This window comes from Botrytis fragariae (assembly GCF_013461495.1).
Source record: "Botrytis fragariae strain BVB16 chromosome Unknown tig00000012, whole genome shotgun sequence".
In the NCBI taxonomy this organism is placed as follows: domain Eukaryota; kingdom Fungi; phylum Ascomycota; class Leotiomycetes; order Helotiales; family Sclerotiniaceae; genus Botrytis; species Botrytis fragariae.
The window spans coordinates 2,498,027-2,518,260 of NW_023500989.1; the positions used below are offsets into that span (position 1 = coordinate 2,498,027).

The window sequence follows — 20,234 nt, forward strand, 5'->3', positions numbered from 1 at the left end:
TCTTGCATGTGGTCAAGTACTACCATATAAGGTGAAAGACGGATTTCTAAGTATGTACTTTGCTCCGTTTGGAGCTGAGTCATCTTCGTCGAGATCGAGGGGTTGAAGAGTGTCATTGCATATAATAACATCAACGATTGATGTTTGAGAAATATGCGACTGCAAGTTGTACTAGTAGTACTGCGATGCTTCCCTTTACATGGTCAAGTGAGTAGGAATCAGACTTACTTGTATGTATATAGAGGCTATGCCCACCCTTGGCAGGTCGAATGCCTCTGTATCTATGGTTCTTAAGACGTGAACAACTTTTTGGAAGCCAACGTGATAACAAAGATGGGTACAGCAAGGACTAGGTTCTTCTCCACACTTGCTGAATGGAAGAAACCTTCGTCTCAAGCTATGTACGTATCTTCATGACCTTGGCAATGCCACTACTCCCTACGATCTTTTGGATAATGTGTATGCCCCTCCTGCCCAGTGGGCTTTACTCGCGAAAGGAATCAAGTCAAAATGCAGTATAGAAAGCGTTGCTCCATTTCCCAAGGAAAGTGCATCAGTTCATCGACCTCAATCTAGTTCAATAATCTCAACATCTACAAGGCTTCTTGTGGAATGAGCCCATGAATCCATATCATAGCGTCGCTTAGTGCGAATGTCTTTGAAAAACGCTCAGGGTGAATTTTTAGCCTTCCTTGCGGAGGAAACACTTGTACATAATATTGAAGCGGAACTGAATACTCAGATGAGATGTGATTGCTGGCTACATGCAGTTTCTTGGAACTTTTCCCAGCTCACAAGCGTTGAAGCACCTCCTTTCCAAACTCTATTCGTAATATTTAGTCACGTTTGGTAAAAATTTGTGTTTTGTTGAAAAAATACAACTTCGAGAGAAGTATGAAATAGAACCAGTATCTCCTCATAATAACGCGATGTTTCTCTGTTGGAACTCTGTATTCGTAATCCTGTCTGCCTCTATTGTTCGGCTATTGTTCCCTACGTATAATTGTACATCTTGTGTGACTAGGTTATGGTCGATCAAGTGCCCTGTGATAATGCTCTCCATTCTCTGTCCGTTCATAATCCGGCCTGTCCGCGCTGCGGTAGTCTACTCCGCTCTTTCAGCTCTTGAACCTTTGCCTTGCCGTCTTAGAACTGCCTGGTATTTGCTCTGTAATATTCCATACCGTGTCTCTTCCCATTTAGAGTTTCAAGTTAAGCCTTCTTTATCTTCTGGTCTGTTGCATTTCCACTCCGCCACGCTCTTACTCTCCGCCTATATTTTTTTGCTTTTCTCTGTTCTTGTTCCTCTCTCCTTATTTTCTCGTACTCTTCCCTCTTATTTTTCGATTTTCGTACATCAACCTCCGTTCTTAAGCCCTCATTTCTTCAACTATTTGATAATTCATGTGTTGTCTCTTCATAACTTCTATCTTTCGCTTATTGTTCTTTCAGCCTCAATCTTTTGCATTTTTATCGGGTATCTTCAGGCCTTACACCCTCTGTACAGCAGCTTTGCGCTCATTGCAGTCATACGATTGCTAGTTTCGCTTCCGACGGCAAAGAGCTCTGGGACCTGTCTAGAAATAGTCAGCACAGTAATCTGTAGTCAATGTTCCGCGGTCGTTGACGAGAGACTGGATGGGTCTTGAATTCTATGTAAACTTAGCCACAAGGGATTTCTGAGCCTTTTGCAGTCAAACATTGGTGGCCTGGCTCAGAGGCCAACGGATTCCGACGACGAAAAACAAATGACCTGCGCTTGGAAATGATAGTCTGTCGAACTTCAATCTATTCCGGTGATCTCATCCACATTCAAATAATACTATTTCCTAATGTAGATGTAATTCGCCCTCAACTATTTTCTTCTCGTACCACAATCAATATGATTGGCTGTTCCGCATGGGGGAAGGACTTTTCGCAGAGAGGCAGGCGACACTGTTCGGTCTTCGACAATGAATGAATATGTGGCAAGAGAGTTATGATTCTAGTCCCTTTGCGAACTTTTCATAGCCATACCCACATATAAGTGCTCTTGGATCCAGAACCGGTCGAAAATAGTATGGAGTTTTTGTCGTTTGCCCAATTTTGTCATGAAGGTCGGCTGAGATTCCTTCCCCAAAGATTGGTAAATAACATACTTTCCCGTCTATATTTTTGGGTCCGTGATCGACGAAAATCTCTTCGTGAACGATGTTATCATAGTATGTCCCTGTGATTCCACTTTTTAATGTCGTCTTTTTAAATCCACTTGCTCTTGACACTGGTATGTTCTAACATTGTGGTTTGTCTTTAGACTAGTGCCCCACTCTCGTGAGAAACGGAAGCTTTTTGCCGACAAGTAGTTGGCTTTCTCGGTATTCAAACATAGGTAGCCAGTAAAGTTAAAAGACTGAAATCCGCCTGCGGCCACTCTTAATGTAAAAATTATCGATTAGTCTCTCGATCTAATGCTCTCCGTGCGAATCAGTTGATATTGGTGAATTCCTGAGCTTCCAATGTGGAATGGAAAATTATTTTTGGTGAGGAGCTAGTCGCTGGTATATGATTGACATTTTTGAAGACTCGATGATAGCTAAGTCTTGTGAAGTCCTCATTTTAGATTGTGACTTTCTCGTTGTAGCGACTACCTCCTACTTCCCGGAATCAGTACCGGTATCTCGGTTACTTGATACGAAAAGTAACGGTAACTTTATGTGCCCGCATTTGATGAATAAGAGGCTCGGATTTAGGAAAGATGTCCAATGAGTAATTATTGGTGCTTAATAGTCCCCGCAGATGGTTAGAAGCAAGCAAAAGGTCTCCATTCATCTGCGGAGCTTGTTATTGTAGCAATTCTCGGCTATCACGTTGATCTCATATCGTCATCTGAGGCTAAGTTGATTAGAGGGTGGACCCTCAGGTGATGTAATCGATATTCAAAATTACAACCAGGCATTAGAAAAGAGTAGAGAATCAGTAGTCTCGAGCAGGTAATAGTTACCTATTCTCAGTGATAGCCAAAATCATGAATGTGTGCAATCTCACCGTCTGAAACTATCTTGTGTGTGTATTCTTACATCTCATCCGACCACCCCAATACCATTCGTTGAGCCAAGTTTGTTATGAGAATCGACGATATGCCCCTTCTTGTATCTATGAGTCCAAGAAAATGACCACCCGTTGAGAGAGCGCCGATGGGTTCGTGCGATTAGTCGGTGCTTTCGATCGGGCAGTAATGGCAGGAAGCAAGAAGAAGGCCAGCTCCTTCTGCGGAATTCATTGCGATTTAGAAATATCTGTCAGTCACCCAATCTAATACCACTTTGCGTGTCGAATTCATATCAAGAGTACTTCCGGCTTGGCAACAACGCTAGGATGCAAGACATCCCTTCTGCGGATCTTATCGTGATCTATAAGCTTATGCTCGCCACCTAATCTTATATTACTTCGCGGTTCGACTTGATGAAGAGACTGGCAATGAGCCCATATATTCGTGAGGTAATCATGTTGACCTACTGCTGCAAACTAGAGAAACAAAAGCGTTGTGTGAGTATGAAGGTTGTAATGTCCAGTCTTCCACGTTTCTTAGATGCTGGAAACTAATAGGGGAGTCTATCCCTCCGCGGAGCTTGTTGTGAGTTGTAAATACTGTTTTATACTTCATCTAATATCGTTTCTCGTATCCAAACTGCCGCAAGCACTGGTACCAGACACTTTTACTTACGAGTCAAGTCTAGTAGTCGACTGCTGGAAAAGACAGACAATGTAGCCTTTCGTGAGCAAGAAATTTGTGTTACCTGGTCCTCCGGCTTTTAAAATAGAAAGGATGGAGCCGAAACCCCACCTTCTCGAGGGCTTCATCATGATTTGTATCTCCTTTTCGCCCCATATAATATTGTTTATCGATGTCCAAATTATTTCGATAACTGACGATGAGCTCTGGCGCCGACCCTCGAGTCATGGATGTCGACTAATTTTGGAAGAGGGAGAGAGGACCTTTACTGGGTAGGAAGTTAGTATTCTTCAATCGTCAGCAATACTCGGAAGCAAAGAGAAGAGCCCGAACCTTTCACATACCTTATTGTTAGTTGTAAGTCCTATCTGCCCCCCTAACTACTATCGTTTCTTGTGTAAATTGACCGCGAGGACTAACAACGAGGGGTTTCGCGTGTGGATGAGAGATGATGGTCAGCTGTCTAGGAGATTCTATAGTTGGTAAGCAGTCAGTATCCTTTGGTCTTCACCAATCATAAGAAACGCAAGGAACAAGCAGATCCTCTTACAGACTCTGTTTTACATAGTAAGTATCTCCTTCCTCCCGACCTATCGCTCCTTGTATCTGAATTTCGTTGATGGCGAGGTCCTTTACCTGTTGTTGAAGGTTCCCTTGATCATGTATTAAAGATTCGAATGTATCAAGGGCTGATCAACAATTGATATTCGGAGGTTTGAGGTGACTTTCACGGGGACGAGGAAGGGCCGAATACTTCTACTGAGCTTGAAAGAGGTAAGTATATGCCTTCCCCTGCTTTATTACCTTTTCATATGTAGATGACCATCGGGTTACAACAATCTCCAACTGCGATTTAAAGGGAAGAAAAGCTGGCAGAATCGGAGGAAAAGCTTTCATCTCGAAGCGGGTAGTATGTTTCGATCACCGGCGATGGTCTGTCGCAAAGAGGACAGCGGGCCGTTTGATTGTAAGTTTCTGGTGCTTCCCTCATTCGGACCTGTTCTGCAAGCCTACATTGATAACTCTCGAGGTTGGATCTGTGTTCTCGTGGTATATAGTAACACAAAGCAGATAGTGTAGAGAAAGCGCTTCTATAATCAAGTAAATAACTGACCTTCCGTGGCTATCAGAGACGATTCGAAGGAAGACGAAGATTCCAATTGCTTCTCAGACCCCGCTATACTTGTCGCACTTCTTTAAATACAAGTTCTACAAAGTTTAGATCAATGAGGTTGGTAGAGATTAAGACGCCAGTAACACGGAATACTTAGAAGCTGGTCAGGTATAGGAAATAACATTCTGCTGCCCAGCAGTCACCGTATCTGAGCTCTAGCAACGACAGGAAGCAGAAGACGGACTTCGACGGAGGTTATTACCTCTTCAACATGGTTGTATACTATTCCTTTGGTTTGAATGCTGTTCACGGATATTGAGATTAACATGGAGGTGGTAGCGGAACCAAAATCTAGGTTGTATTATAACAAGAAGTTAGCAAAACAAAGGAAAAGAATATTGGTAAATGGAAAGTCTGGAGCCTTCTTCTCAGAATGGTTTGCTGCTGCTTAGTGAGGCCAAACTAGTATGTCAGGGTAGAAACCTGTTAGAACAAGACAATGAAGGAGGTTGAAAGGCATGTCGACCCAAAGTATATTATTGTAGGAAATCTAATTAAGCTGATAATACCACTGATAGATACTTTAGGATCAAAAACCCAGGAAGAGAGCATATTACACAGTCTACAGAAGCCAGCTTTCACATATCAGCACATCACAGTTCCCAGGTCATGGCAACAACGCCGAGACAGACCCTCGAGGGTATCTAGGTACCTAACACCCTTTTAAGTTAAGTTTACTTCTTAGTGCCATTAAGCTCACACAAACTTTCCCATTGTCTTTAATTCAAAATTCTCTTTCCTGCTCAATTTCAAAATCCACTTCTCTTTTTCTCCACACCATCCATGTACCACAATCAACACCAGCACCTCGACGCTAATCTATCACATCCAAGGTATGTAAGTTACTTCTTATTATATTCTTCTTCTTATTCCTTGCTATTTTCTGCTTCAGTTGAAGCGCTGAGCTCATTCTAATTGCTGATGGTGGGATCTGAAAGTCCTTGATCGGCAAGATCGCTGTATTCAAAATTCAAACACTTCAAAGCAAATCAACAGTACAAAGTACTAACACTTATAGAATATAGTAAGAATACTTCTATGATATACATTCAGCTTCATAAGTTAATCTAATATCAATTACAGTACCATTGTATGCGTTTGAATGTTGAGATGGCTCCGCGCCAGCTGTAAGTATTACTCCCGCATCTACCTTTCGCCTTAAACTCAAGCTGACCTCGTTATATAGTAGTTCAAGTAAGTAAAAAGGAAATCTCTATTGTTAGAACACTCAATTGTGATATATGCACGAGTCCACCTGCTGTTATTTTACTCTTGTAGATTTATATTGTGTCGGCACAGTTGGATGTTGGATTCTATGCTAGCGCATGAAGATTACATCAACTTATATGGTCTTGGCCAGCGTCTGACTATGCGAAATGATGTCTAGGCTTGTGATAAGTCATCTCAAGCAAAGATCATATACAGATGTACAGAAAAGGGCCTGGTCTTTGTCACAACACCACGCATTGAGCTATGTGCAACTTACTCTCTGCTTTGGGTCAGTCACCTCGAACAAAGCGTGCAGTTACATGCACAGAGAAAGTTATTTTCTATGCTATCATACCATTGAAGGATAGCATCATAACCAATGGAGTACCTTGACAAAACCATGTGACTTCTATTCACTGAAGCAGTCTCTTCATTGGAATTGTCATTCGCCTCTTTGCAGAGATGTTAAATTTCATCGGCATTTGCCCCAACTCACCGCCACGATGCGAACATTCACCATTGAGCTTTGCCACAACAGATAGCACGCGCTTTCTTTTCAAAGTCCTGTGTGCAAGATCCTGATTGGTGCTCCATAAATCCAAACCTCTCCCTCCCCTCTCGCTCATAAAGCGATACCTTCTGCTTTACTTCTGCTCAAGAGGCTTTACATCAATATATCTTCTCCCACGCGATACCACTCTTCGTCATTGTTTAACGCCGCTACCCAACGCTACCGGCTCAATCCCTATTCTTCAGAGAAACGAGCATCTGGAATTGAACCTTCCCGTTTTCGCACAGCTTCTCGTCCATTTCTCTTGCTATCGCTGCGAATTTCTGCCACTCACTCCTTCAATCGCGCACCAAATTCAGTCAAAATTACCCACCGCCACATAGAATATAAGAAGCTTGCCGTCAATTTATCTTACTCGCACGAGAAAGTTGCAGTCCTAGCTTGATATACTGCACAATAAGATCACCATCAACTTCGAAGTCGGACCCATTGAAAAAATTTCTATTACCTTTTGATTTCGCGAAAGATCTATCCTTTCATCCACGGCGAGCAATTCGATAATACTATAAACAACGGCATTCCTATCCACACCTTCCTCTCTCGCTGTTCCAACCTCAAGACAATACCATTCAAGACTACGATATTTCGTTTGGATTATAAGCTCTTCTGTTTGTGCATTAAACACCAGAGATTTACACAGCTCTCAAAAATTTCTAATTGGGTCAATTTCAACGTGTCTCCACAGATTTTTTCTCATGGTCTATTGTTGGGACGACGCCAAGCTTCTCTTTGATCAAGGCTTCGCTCTTTTTTCCATCAACTACCTCAAAAATTCCTCCCAGCGACCCACCTCTATCATATCGCACCTCCTTTAGAAGAGCTTCAACTACAGTTGTATAATATCAGCTATATCAGCAACAGCTGCGACGTCTTTCTTCAATTCAAATCCCCCCCACGAAGCCCCTGGCATTACCGAATCTCTGCAAGCTCGTTTAGCTCTTTGAGCTTCGATCCTTCCTATTTTGTATCCACACCAGAGATTTTCTCTGAGACGGCTGTCTCGTACGATCTTCAAATTACGTCATTCTACCAATCTTCTCTACGTCTTCAACTTATTGACCCCCAACCTTTAACCACATTGGCCATCTCTCTCCTCTACATTCATATATGGTTTATATATTGCAATAGATATAATTTGCATTCGAGGCTTATCTTTGTTGCAAAGATTCACCGGAGAACCCTTTTCTGTTAGCAAGGGTTGTCGTTTATCCGATTCCTAGAACTTTATCTCCCCAGTAAGGAGTAAACAAGATATTGATCGTACGACAAGCTTCATTGCTCCATATACTTCTCATAGCTCTTTATTTCAGACCTCTTGCAATTGCCAACCGGAGAGTCTTGTCCATTTTCCCGATATCTCATCGTTAGAAAGGCGGAGTTGTCAGTTTTCTATTTGTTTCTTAAGACATCCACTTCTTTTCTATGATTCTGAAGTTGAAGACATCATGCTAACAGATACTATAGATCTCCGAAGATCATAAAGCCTCTTTAAAAAGTAAGTACATCCCCCCCAGTGAACCCCGGATACCTCGCCTTTCACGAGATGTCATTTTTCATTCTCTTCTCTTCTGGGTCTCTCATATCAATACTAACATATGCAGAAGAAGAAAATGGAGGCCATTACCGAGGAGACGGCCGGTTTCCGCCAGGCAACCCAAAGTTACCTGGCGGAAAATCGCGCCGAGATGGATTCGTTAATCCACGAAAGCACCGACCGGCTCATGGAGCAAACACGGGTTCCGGCCCAGGAGGCCCGTAGCTGGCAGACGAGAACTGTCGAGCTCCAAACGGAGTTCATGGTTAGTTATTCTTCCAAACTTCGCTTCCCATTGAGATTTTCCCATATTTCAATCGATTTAGAAAGTGGAAACATCAAATTTGGCCGTTTGCTCTCATAAATCCTTTTAACGTTGAATAGAAGCATTAAAATCTCTGATGAGCACATGCTGACCTTCACAGGAACTCTTGAAACAATATCTGGAAGCGGGAGGCACTGTCCTCGCCGCACCAATATACCGCGCAGATGCCCGTGAGCTCCCAAAATCTTTGTTGGAAAGTGGAAGTTTCATGCTAATGATACCTAGTAAGGGTCGGCGGACGACCGGCAATACGCCCTTCGAGGGTTCATATTTTCACGGAGTTTAAGAAGCGATATGCACCTGGCAGTGTGCCACTCCATCTCCAGCATCTGCTGGACCATAGATTCAATGGACTATGGATCCAAGCTTTGGCTGTACAGAACCAAGATGGGGACATGATCCAATGTAAGTAGCTCCTTCATATCCCCTTTCACATGAAGCGATATTGATATCAGGAGTAAAAATAACTGACCCAATTATTTAGTGAAAAGAATAACCGGTGAATCAACACCCCAAGAGGAAGACTTGACTGTCTGGAAGTGGTTGTTCTGTGAGCTTGGAGAAGGAGAGGATCTGAACACCTTGGTGACGGAAAAGGAGAGATGGGGATGGGGTGGAAAGTTTACGTGGGGAACGCCATTGGAGAGGGGAGAGCAGTGGGGGCATGGTCAATTACTTGGTGGGGATGAGGAGAATATTGTGGTGTTGACGTAGGGCCTTTGATATAGTATGAGCATGGGGGCTGATTCAAGCGTGGGTCAGCAGCTGCCAAGACACGGGTCGCACCGTGAAACTCGCGCCCTGGCACTTTTAGAGCACTCTACTGTTGATGATAGTCAGGGGTGGATGGTGTGGTGGATATGGACTTACGACTTACGAAGAGACGACACGACACGATCATCCTTTTTCTCAATCCGTTCTGTGTATAGACAGTTGCATTTACAGTGGCATCAGCGGCGTTGAACTTCACCTCGGATGGTTTCTAAAAGTTGCGAAGAAGTCCGACTGGCGTGGCGTTGTTCAAAGGGGGCATTGGGAATATGCCATCGTTGCATTTGCGTTCGCGTTGCGCGCTGGATTTTTATTATAAAAATGATTTTACTATTGTTGATACCCATTAAAATTAATATGGCTTGCCATTTTTTCTTATATATGGCCTATAATTGCTGTCTCATTGATCATATACATCATGTCATGGTATCGAATGTTTGATGGTCGTAAGTGCTGAATGTATCCACGATTGATTGACTTATGAGTCTCGTAGAGTAGACTATTGATCAATAGCCAAAGGTAATGCATCGAAAGACCATCGAAATTCATTTGTTAGATTCAGTTGATTTACGAGATTCATAAATCTCCATTTTCAGATAAATATAGGTTTAGGCCCTTTCAATCTTATCCGAAAGCTAATGGTCCTTCATTTCCACCCAGGGAATCGGATACACAACCAAAATGACAATATCCCCGCAAATGTATCATGTCAGACGATTGTTAACATGTTTCGTAGACACAAAAGAGCTCAATCCAGTCAACAGTGAGAATCTTACGCAGCGTTCTCTTGTCTTGAACGCTATTTTCATTGCGGCAAGTAATGAATAGAGATCAGTGAAGGTCAAGTTTATTTCAGACATCAACTCAGGTATCGCCTGCTTGGATGGTGAGCTTATTGAGTAAGATCTTCAGCGCCTGGCGCTAACTTGTAGAATTGGTCCCAGTGTACCATCCGACTTATTTCGGTCTCTATGCGCCAGCAACTGAAAAAACATATCTTCAGAAATCGCATGGTTGACTTGGAGGCCATTTCCAGTAGCTTCATTGTCTCGAATTTCCAACTGAGATACCTCTCGCCACCCCTTTTCTCCAATAGATCCATTGATCTGTAGAGCTTGGTCTCTGGTCACATTTTTCAAGACAACCCGACTAAAAACCTTTCTCGCGTCTTTTCCATCTCCATCTGTTCTTAGTGGAAGTTCTTCACTATTAATATGCACTAATCCATCTCCTTGTATCTGTTAGCGGATTCTCGAAAGAGAGAAGGGAGATAATAGCAGCATACTTTCGGGGCGATGGCTCTTAACCACATCGGCAATCTTAAGACCTCCGTCATCTCCAAGTACATTCCGAAGTAGCCCATCCACCCGATTCAAAATATCCATATTGATCGCAACTTTATCACTCACGTACTGCGTCACTCTCACGTGGGCAACATGTAGACCGAGAGCCAAATTCGTCTTTGCGTGCTCAAGCCGCTCCATCAGCTTCGCAAGCGTCTCCTGCTCTTTGGCACCCTGTAGAAATTGATGTGCAAAACGCCGTGCTTGGCTTTTCTCCCCCGATACCATTAATTCTAGGTTACTTATCAGCTCTACCGCTATGTTGCGAATATTTTCGATCTCGGAGAGAATAACCACAGTGCGCAAATTGGCTTCATGCTTGACTAGTTCTAGGATAGTCAGGATTCCTTGGATTTCGACGACGTGGGCTCCAAGTACTTTTGAGGAGTCTTTCTGGTCGTTGTAGGTTTTGCGCAGGCGGCTGAGAAGATTGATGCTAGATTCTAGGAGGCCGGATACGGCGGATATTGCTCCGAGGATTTCTAGTCCGGACTGATTCTCGGTTAGGAGGTTTATTTTGTGAGGAGATGAGGGGGTAGTTACCATACTATGAGACTTTGCAGTATATGATCGCGTGAAGTTCGTGGTCGCAAGTTTAGCTCAAGAATGGAGAGAACTGGGTACTCAGGATTGCTGTGATATTCTGGGACTTTTGAGAATCTAATCCGGATCTCGAGTTTTTTTAAGAGATGTGTTTTGGATACCACAACAAAATTTTAGTAAGTTATTTTTTGAGGACAAATGCAACACTTCGAGTGTATCTGATCTCAACTATCAATACTATTTAATCATCACTCGTTCTTGAACGGATTGTCCAGAAATCTTTTAGACTATTGAGCACCCTGGCTTCGCGGCTGTGTAAACGCATGCTTGATCTTTCTGTGGTATGCGCTGTATTTTTTTGGTGGAGAATGCTTACATCGAGTGCAACCTCATTTGGTCGATCCGAATTCATTGGATATCAACACACCTTTATATTCGCAGGGGTAAGTGGTGTGGCAGATCCATTCCCCGTCTGAGTATTTATTGGTTCATGTATGTGCGAGTTCACACTGTTGAGGCAGGCGTCTAGGTGGATTCGACTGTATGGAGTACTTAAGCGATGTGGGGAATCTGAATCGGTTTGTTATCTAATATAAGAGTTTCCTCGAATCTTTGAGGTATTCAAACCTTTGCTGATAGTACTGGTAACGGAGAGTATAATTCACGAGTTTTCTGGTTGCGAAGTCCAAATATTCAATAGCTGTTGAAACCCATTCAATTGTCGCGTGGAAATGCACTAGCAGGAGGTGCGAATTCTCAGATTAATGGCCAAATCGTGAACAGTGTAAACACCGTACTATCTTAGGATTGCAAGCATCTCAAGTGACTTTTCAGACCTACTATAATTATCTGGATTAGAGACTGACTTCATTGAATTCGGGTAGTGTCCCAAAAACAAAAGGACGATCATAATGAATGTTACAGTGCTTTTTTTTCTAACGCACGCCCAAGAAGACAGAGAAGGAATTTGCAATCGTAATGGTCACCTGGTCCCCAGTACCTGCAAATTGAACCAAAAAGACAAGGAAGTCCAAATCTTTGAGCAGAGCTGGATACCTAATTCCAATAAATTTCTCTGGGTGTTCGATGGTTCCGGAAAAGGGAAAACATTATTTAACATATCCGGCGAGTCGCTGGGTTTTGCGTGTAGACCTTCGAGAATCGAATTATCTGGTGTTGGAATACTATCGCGACAGTAGTAAAACTAAACGCGACTCGGTATTAAGTGTGCTTTGGAGTCTGATCTGTCGGCTTTTGGAAAGCAAACAACAACTTTTACCAGGATATTCTAGGTGATTTGATAGCTTTCGTCGTCAAAATCAAAATCTTGCCAGTAAAGCCTACTGGGAAAACCCGTGGCGTATATCTATGTTTATGGTCAAAAACATTCCAGAAAGTACAGTTCTCATCTTTGACGGACTTGATGAGTGTGATGATGATTCAATCAGATTTCTCCAAGCATGGTGGGAGGATTGAATCGATTCACCGTTGGGAATCATCAGAAAAAAATGAAAACAATCACTGTTAGCCGCTTATTTCCAAAGAAAAAACTAATTTTGGCGGAGTTGCTAAATTTGGATGAACGAAAATTACTGATACATTTGTCGCTAAGAGATCATCTCCAGACCATTGCGTCTCTTCCGCCCATACTGACATCTAATCATTTTTTTCCACAAACTATTTTTCTGCGTTGGAGCCAATTCTCAGGAAGGCATATCTAGAGTTTGTCTTTGACTTGGTTCTTTTCCATCTGGCAAAGCGCTTGCAGGTATATATGAGCGTTACTACTACAGCAATGATTTCGTACTATAGCTTCTACACTTCTGATGCATCAAGTCCGCTGTTCCTCGTCAGGTCTATTCAAAGATACTTAAAGATACCAGCATTTGGATCCAATGAACGGAAATTTCACAAAAAGCTGCTTGTTTTCTACGGAGAAGCTGAGAATGAATAGCTGCAATGCGGAACCTAGGAGTCGCGTAGTCCAGATCGACAAAAAAATGAAATCGGAGAATCTTCTTTGCGTGGAATACTCAAGCCGTTGTTGGATCGAGCATCTCTATAGGGGCAGAGTATTTGCGGTACTCTTGGTAGTTTCTTATGGACACATTTCCTTCATTGACTCGAAGTTATGGGGTCTTCAAGCCTGGATTTATTCCGGTAATCTGCTTCCCTTTTCCACCTCAAGTGGCCGATGTTGTTATCGCTCCGAAAATTGTTCGATACTAGAGTTGACCAGGTCTCCTTCGCCGCATCAGGATCCGAGGTCTCCAGGCATCGAGTCTAGTTAAGTCATATAAAATAGCGCGATATCCAAGCGTAGGTGCACTATCAGGAAGGTCAGTGGATTGAAGTAGGTAGGTAAGCAGCCTGTCTCTGGTGTTCGGGTTGTTTCGATTGCCGGGCATTCTTCTTTCTAAACTTTTTTGATTGAATTGATAGGATAATACTTAGCTTGTGTGGTCAAAGGCGTTGTGCTTCGATTTGTAGTTCCTCTTCCGTTATGACTAAGATAGAAACTAATGAGATTAGCGAATAAGCTAAGAATTCACTCACTTATATTCTTTCCTGCATAAATCTTCTCAAGTTACAAGAATTATAAATTCATACATACAAACATACATGCATATATACACAGATAAGCATAAAATAAATTTCAATATAACAAATATATTATCCTCATGAACTTTCTCTTCCTCTGACTGAACTACACCTTGTGCATCGTACTCCTCGTCCTCACCCGTAATCTCTCTACCACTCGTAACATCCACAAAGCACCAGCAAGTATAGACAAGCAAAGCCAAATTAGTAATACACATAAATATACACAGCGACTCTGCTCTTTCTTAATTCCCCCGATGAAGCGAATTTCAGCTAATCCAAGTAAAGACATTTCAAATCTGTTCCCTGATTTCTCAAGTGACCATCACAAGCGAACCCCTATTTACTCTCCTCTTTTCACCCTTTCTCTCCGATCCACCTCTTTTCTTCTCCTCTCCCATTCCAAACAACCAAGCAAACAAACAAAATCCAAGCCAGTAAGCAAGAAAGCGCAAAAGCAAACTCAACAATAGCGAACGGGGTATAACCACAACCAGCCAACCAACTAACCAACAACGCGCCCAATCGAATTCAATAAGCAATTTGGGCCAACTAGAAGCGGAATCAATGCCAATTAAATAGCAAAGTAGTAAAAAGAAGCGCACTACTCATCAAAGTGCCTACAGATTAAAACGTCCTACTTCCATCCCCTTCAAAAACTTGATAAACGCCATTCTTTCCTTTTCCTGCCATACTCGCCATATAATCATTCCTCCCATCTCTCATCCATCAAGAGAACAAATTATCGGAAGTTTTGAGGGCAGCGTCATGCGTATCGTATATACATAATCGTCGTAATGTATCTTAATTTTTTTTCATTCAATGAAAGTTGCTTCAGTTTCATCCAGTGATTGTGGTATCAACTTCAGCTTCCTCATCTTCATTTTTTTCCTCGGCGACGGCTTGATGTGCCGCTCTTTCATGATAGATTCTTTGTCTGCCGATTTCGGCTGCATGTAAACTATCAATGTATGTTGTGAACTTTACGATTTCGCGGAGCAAATATGAGGATTTCTTTTCCCAATTCGCCATTGCTTTTTGTGCGTTAGGATGACGCGGTGAATACTGTACTAGGTCAGTGAAAATGAAGCAGGAGGAAGATTTGTAATACTTACAGCTAGAAGCATTGGATTCCTCAACATATTGTGTTTCTGCAATTCTTCTTCAATACTCTGCACATAAGCAGTCAGTGTTTTCAACTGATCCGGCTCCATCAAGTTACTAGCTCTCATGCTCTGTATTGGAGGACTCCAATCATTTATAGCAATTCTATCACCTGGCAATCTTGATCTAACCCCTCCTACATAGCCGTGATCCAAGCTTGATCGTAGAGAGCTCTGCATGCTGGGCCTAGCGCCAGAAGTTGATGGTCTGGTATTCTGTTCGTTAATCGCAGTGACTAGGGCGTTATTTACAATCTCATCAGACCAGCCGTATTCGATATTACTGATACCACCTACAAGAGGATGGTTTGATAACCGAGCACTCCAGTAATTGGCTGTTGTGACAAATTCTTTGACGATATCTGCTGTGCCTACTTGAAAGAGATGTACTGCTCCGGTGGGCAAGGAAAGCGCCCAGACGTGAGGGCGAGCTTTGGAGTAGCCTGGTGAAGGAAGGGCACTAGCGATAGTCTGGCGGAGGAGGAATGAACCAAGATTTTCGGCATTCTCTTGCCAATTTCCACCACCAACAACTCCGCCACTAGTTTTACCCTTAGTCTTGCGGACGTTCTTAGTAGAGAACGAGAACAAGCTCATGTAGCCTTTTTCGATAACAGCGAATGTTTCAATCCAGTTACGATCCTTGGCTTTCTTGTCGAGAGCTTCCAAATGATGCTTGTGCTTGACCATACCTTCCTTTGCCCACGGTGCACCAGCCAATTCTAAAGATTCATCATCAAGTAAAGGGGCAACACGAAGTTCTTCATGATCACTGCCCCTACTTCCTGAGCTATGGACCGTCTCTTCACGGATAATTGCTTGGCTGAGAGCATTGGCGAATCCAATAGATTGTTGATAATCGCCTTGGAATGCCGAACCAAGAGAGTCCACGGACATCGAGGTATGTTTGCCAAGAGAATACTTGCTCCAAGTACTAGACGATACCGAAGGACTCCACATAGATGATTGATCATCAAGACTAGTTCGACTAGATCCCATTCCGGAGTTAGGATATAAACGAGGTCTCGATCTGGTCTTGTTGCTCCACTTCCCATTTGTGCGTACGGTCTCTGCTGTTCTTCCACGAATATAACTAGGTGATTCTGAGGGAGCTTTACTCAGAACACTAGGGGAACGGCGCAACATGCCATTGGTGAATACTGAGAGAGTGCTAGATGATGAAGCCGGCATTTGTGACCTATCAACGGCGCCGAATAATGGAAGCCGATCATTCCGGATAGAATTGTAAAAATCCTTAAGAACAATCTCAACCTGTACTTCCCATGTACGTAGCGTTCCTCGGAAAGGTGCCTTGACCAAGGGGCCACAATCATCCATGGGAGTATCATAATCTAAAGGTGTGGGGGCACTTGGATTATCAGGATCTGGACGTGGCGCAGGCTTGAATGAAGACCTCCAAGAAGGTTTTTCAAAAGCTTCAATTGATACAGCGTCAGAGTTCTCGTCGTTGACGTGAGGATCATCAAAAGCAGAGCTTTTTCCAGGGAGCACTGTAGGCCTACTAGGCTCAAATTCATGCGCAGACTCTACCACACTTCGACGGATCGTAGGCATTGTATTCTTGATGAATTGACTACGAGTCATCTTTTGTTCAATGTCGGCAAGATGCAAGTCCGTGTTTAGCAAAAGAACTGAGTAACAAATTGTATGTACGACATCTAACAAAATTAGCTTGATATACTTGAGATAAACTCGTAAACCTACCAGTAGCTTTAAACCCATGATAGGGATTGCTCTGACACCATCTCTTTGAGAACGCGTCCAAGATTCTGTCAACTTGTTGACTTTCACCCTTGAGCACTAATCTGCCACACATTACACGCATCGAGGCAAGAATATTAAGATTCGTAAAGTCATAAAGGCTCATATAAGCTGTTAGCGTCCTTGCTCGAACAGCTCCCTCATCTCCCATCCATGCGGTCGCCTTTTCTTTTTGAATGAAATCCTCATTGCCATCGTAAATTTTCTGTGCTCTAATCAGGTCTTCTTCCGTAGGTTGTGCGTCGTCAACTCCTTCGGATTCAGAGTCATCAAATGGCTCAATATCTTCTCTATCGGACATAGTAGGTGGACTGGAAGGGGGACCTTCTTCTTGTCCCTCAACTTGCAACAGTGGTAGACTGACAGCCGATTTGTATATGGTATCTGTAGATCCTGTAGCTGCAATCGAGTTTGCGAAATTAGGTTTCAAGGTATTTGTACCTGGCAGATCATCTTCAGACGATCCAGGTTCCAACCAAACACGATCTTTCTCTGGAAAGTGGGATTTAGAAGGAGAAAGAACGACCCAATCTTCTTCTTTGGCAGGACCTGCTGGCAGTTCCTGACTGTCATTAGAACTCACCGTGCTTAGAGGTGAATTCAAAGAAGGCTCTGCTACCTTAGGCTCTGATTTTGGTAGAACTTTGGAGGACGTTGGAGAACGTTTGGAATGTATTCTTTCATATTCCGCAACAAGAGCGATATCTCTCGCCACCGAAGGAGAGTGACCAGGAGATGTCGTACTGGGTAACGGTGTATTACCAGGTACATCTTTCGTGATCTCTAACTTAAACTTCGCGTCACGATCGTTCTCGGTAGAACCTTGGAAAAATGGTTCACGTTCTTCTCTGGCCTGCCCGTCGAATCCACCAGGTATTGCCAAGTTGGTACTTGCCGATCTACGTGGTTGTTTGATGGACGAATAAGATGGCTTGCGACTATCTCCGGCATGCGACGACGCTGGTTTCGAAGGAGGTATTTGTCTGATGGTAGCATTTGGGTCTGGATCGTAGTCTGGAGAAAAGCCTCTTACATGGCGTCTATTTTCAACATCATCGGAAATATCATTAACTTGCCGATCGAGACTAGCCGTTGGTGCATGAGCTTCGATAGGAGGTCTCCCTGGGCTATGAAGGTATGGATTCATGACTTGGCGAAGACTACTGACGGGGCTAGCCTCAGGTTGCCAATCTGGAATGTCTGGTCGCAATTTGTGCGGCTCGAGTTTCATGGGTGGCAACGGCATTGGTGGAACGGGGATGGGTTCGGGCTCAGATACCGACTTCTTACGCCTTCGGAAGAATGATGATGGTTTTTTGGTAATGACATGCGGTTGTTCTTTTGGGGCTTGCGGATTTTCTCGAGGCGGTGCTACGTTGTTAGGTTTCATCTGGTTAGCAATGTGAGTTTTGCTACCTGGATGATCCGCCGTTTCAGTAGAGGTAGTGGAACCGTGCGACGGTGGTGGGTCGGGTACCGCAACATTGTTGTTCCTGGAAGAACCGAAAACCCTTCTGAAGAATCCGGGTCGTTCCTTGGGCATTTGAGTGGAAGCTTGCGGCGACCCGAGAATATCTTTTGTTTTTGAATATGACCCACAATTTGGCGGAGATTGCTCTTTGATGAATGCTGGCATGGGTGGCAATTCTTTACTGCGATCATTTAGATTTAGACCATAGTCATGCCTGGCAGTATTCGTGAACCCCTTCGACTTGTATGCGCTCTTCGAGGATTTTGCGCTCCTTTTTCTTTCTAATTTCTCCATTGGGGGATCGATAAGGCTAGGGTCGGGTCTTGAGACCAAAATTGGGGATGTAGGTCGAGGGCGTCGTGGACCACCAGGTACTGTGGGTGTGGGAGCGGCGTCGTAGTCGTATGTAGGAGTCGAAGGTACATTTGTATTGATATATCTTCCTGCATTTAATTGTGAAGTTGCCTGGTGACCGCTTCCGTAATCAAAGCTCGAAGACCTTCCTGCTAAACCATGCGCCCACCTCTGGCTGCTTGTAACTTGTGCGTATCCAAGGTCGAAACTATTCGCACTACTCCCACACTACTACCGGTGTTCTTTCTCCCTCCTCGATGTGGAATCGGAGGTCCTCTAAGTGATCCACCTGTATCGTTGCGTATACTATTGATTCTGGTCAACCCAGTTTGGAAGTTGGAACTGCTATTGCTTCTTCGGCTGCGAGAAATCTTGTCCGAATAATGACTTGAATCGTCTGCTGGATCGTAGTCGGAACTGAAGGAGTAAGCGTGCCCTCTGCCACCTCTAGCTGCGAAGTTTTGAGGCGATTGATATGGTTCTTCATCACCGAAGGAGGAATATAATCGATCTTCGTCAAGTGTAGGATTGCGCAAGCTAAAATCTTCCTGCCCGAAAGAGAATTGGTCTAAGGAAAGTAGCATATGATCTACCAATGAGTCGCGGGTAACTTGTCGGGGAGAAAGGGAGAGGTCGTGAGAATCCCGGTTATTTCGTACATTCTCAGGATCATTTTCTTTGTTGGAAGGATCAACTGGTGTAATGTCATCTAAAAATGTATGCCCTGTTCCATTCCGCAGATTAAGCGCCCGATTCGATGAAGTAATATTTTCTGGACTGGAAGCCTGCGCCTCCGGTGTCTGGGGCGGAGATATGCTTCCTCTTCTTTTTGCCTTATAGCCAGTATCAACATTCAGGTCAACGCCGAGTCGCTTCGTCGGTGCATTCGGCATCTTCTCGACGGTATGCATGGCAGCCACGATTGCAGCTGAGCCGTCATGAAGTATTATAAATTGGTTCGAATTTTGGAAGGATTATATGATGGTTCTTCGAATTGGTTCCTGGTTTGATCCACCTTCACTGCGACTGTAACCCGGATCAATACGTCAAGTTCGATTTTCAATTGCGTATCAATCCTCTGCCGACGCGAAACACTCAATCGATTCGTATTCTAGAGTTTCTCGAATATACTTCCCGTCTATCTGCCGCTTGCGATAATTTATCTGCAGGTAATATATTTTAAATGGGTGCTAAGATATGTTTGAGGCAGCAAACGTCGGAAGAGGTTGATGCAACAGAAACTCTTTTCGAAACGAGCCGAAATGTTGGGGAAAGTTTGTTTGCGTGCTACCAGGACAATTTACTTTCTCGGGATTGAATCGGTAGGGACTGACTAGAAATTGGCATGTGCTGGTGAGGATTGAATGAGGTGTGGTGAGGTGATGTAAGGTACACTTGAGGCAAGATGAGTTCCTATCCGTCTGTTTGTGCGTTTGTTTGTTTGTCGTCGGACAAGTAAATATTGAATTGGCAGATTGTGAAGTACGTAAGGTACTGTACACAAAAGCGGGATTCGGTCGTGACAGCGGAGAAGTAGAAGCAGCAGCAGCAGATGCAGATGCAGGACAATGTTGATACGATACTCCAAGACTCTAAGCAGCTATTGAGTAATAACGGGTCGTGCAGTAGTAAATTCGTGATATGGGGCATATACTTTATTGGGTCTTTGTCACTGTTTGCT

General features: G+C 43.5%; 4 protein-coding genes across 4 annotated transcripts; 2 read left to right on the top strand and 2 right to left on the bottom strand.

Annotated features, from left to right (window-relative positions):
* Nucleotides 1-8,276: 8,276 nt before the first annotated feature.
* On the top strand, nt 8,277-9,239 carry Bfra_002991 (uncharacterized protein; the record flags this gene model as incomplete). Its single annotated transcript, XM_037333404.1, has 4 exons — nt 8,277-8,465; nt 8,626-8,695; nt 8,751-8,930; nt 9,010-9,239. 4 exons carry the CDS (start codon nt 8,277-8,279, stop codon nt 9,237-9,239), a joined length of 669 nt encoding a protein of 222 aa, XP_037195532.1.
* A 965-nt stretch (nt 9,240-10,204) lies between these two features.
* On the bottom strand, nt 10,205-11,185 carry Bfra_002992 (uncharacterized protein; the record flags this gene model as incomplete). Its single annotated transcript, XM_037333405.1, has 2 exons — nt 10,205-10,527; nt 10,582-11,185. 2 exons carry the CDS (start codon nt 11,183-11,185, stop codon nt 10,205-10,207), a joined length of 927 nt encoding a protein of 308 aa, XP_037195533.1.
* A 908-nt stretch (nt 11,186-12,093) lies between these two features.
* Bfra_002993 (uncharacterized protein) lies at nt 12,094-12,710 on the top strand (the record flags this gene model as incomplete). The annotated part of the gene is made up of 2 exons (XM_037333406.1): nt 12,094-12,357; nt 12,465-12,710. The coding sequence occupies 2 exons, from the start codon at nt 12,094-12,096 to the stop codon at nt 12,708-12,710; spliced, it is 510 nt and encodes a 169-aa protein (XP_037195534.1).
* A 1,913-nt stretch (nt 12,711-14,623) lies between these two features.
* Nucleotides 14,624-19,464, bottom strand: Bfra_002994 (putative sec7 domain-containing protein; the record flags this gene model as incomplete). The annotated part of the gene is made up of 4 exons (XM_037333407.1): nt 14,624-14,848; nt 14,899-16,625; nt 16,672-18,724; nt 18,772-19,464. The coding sequence occupies 4 exons, from the start codon at nt 19,462-19,464 to the stop codon at nt 14,624-14,626; spliced, it is 4,698 nt and encodes a 1,565-aa protein (XP_037195535.1).
* Between the last annotated feature and the right edge of the window lie 770 nt (nt 19,465-20,234).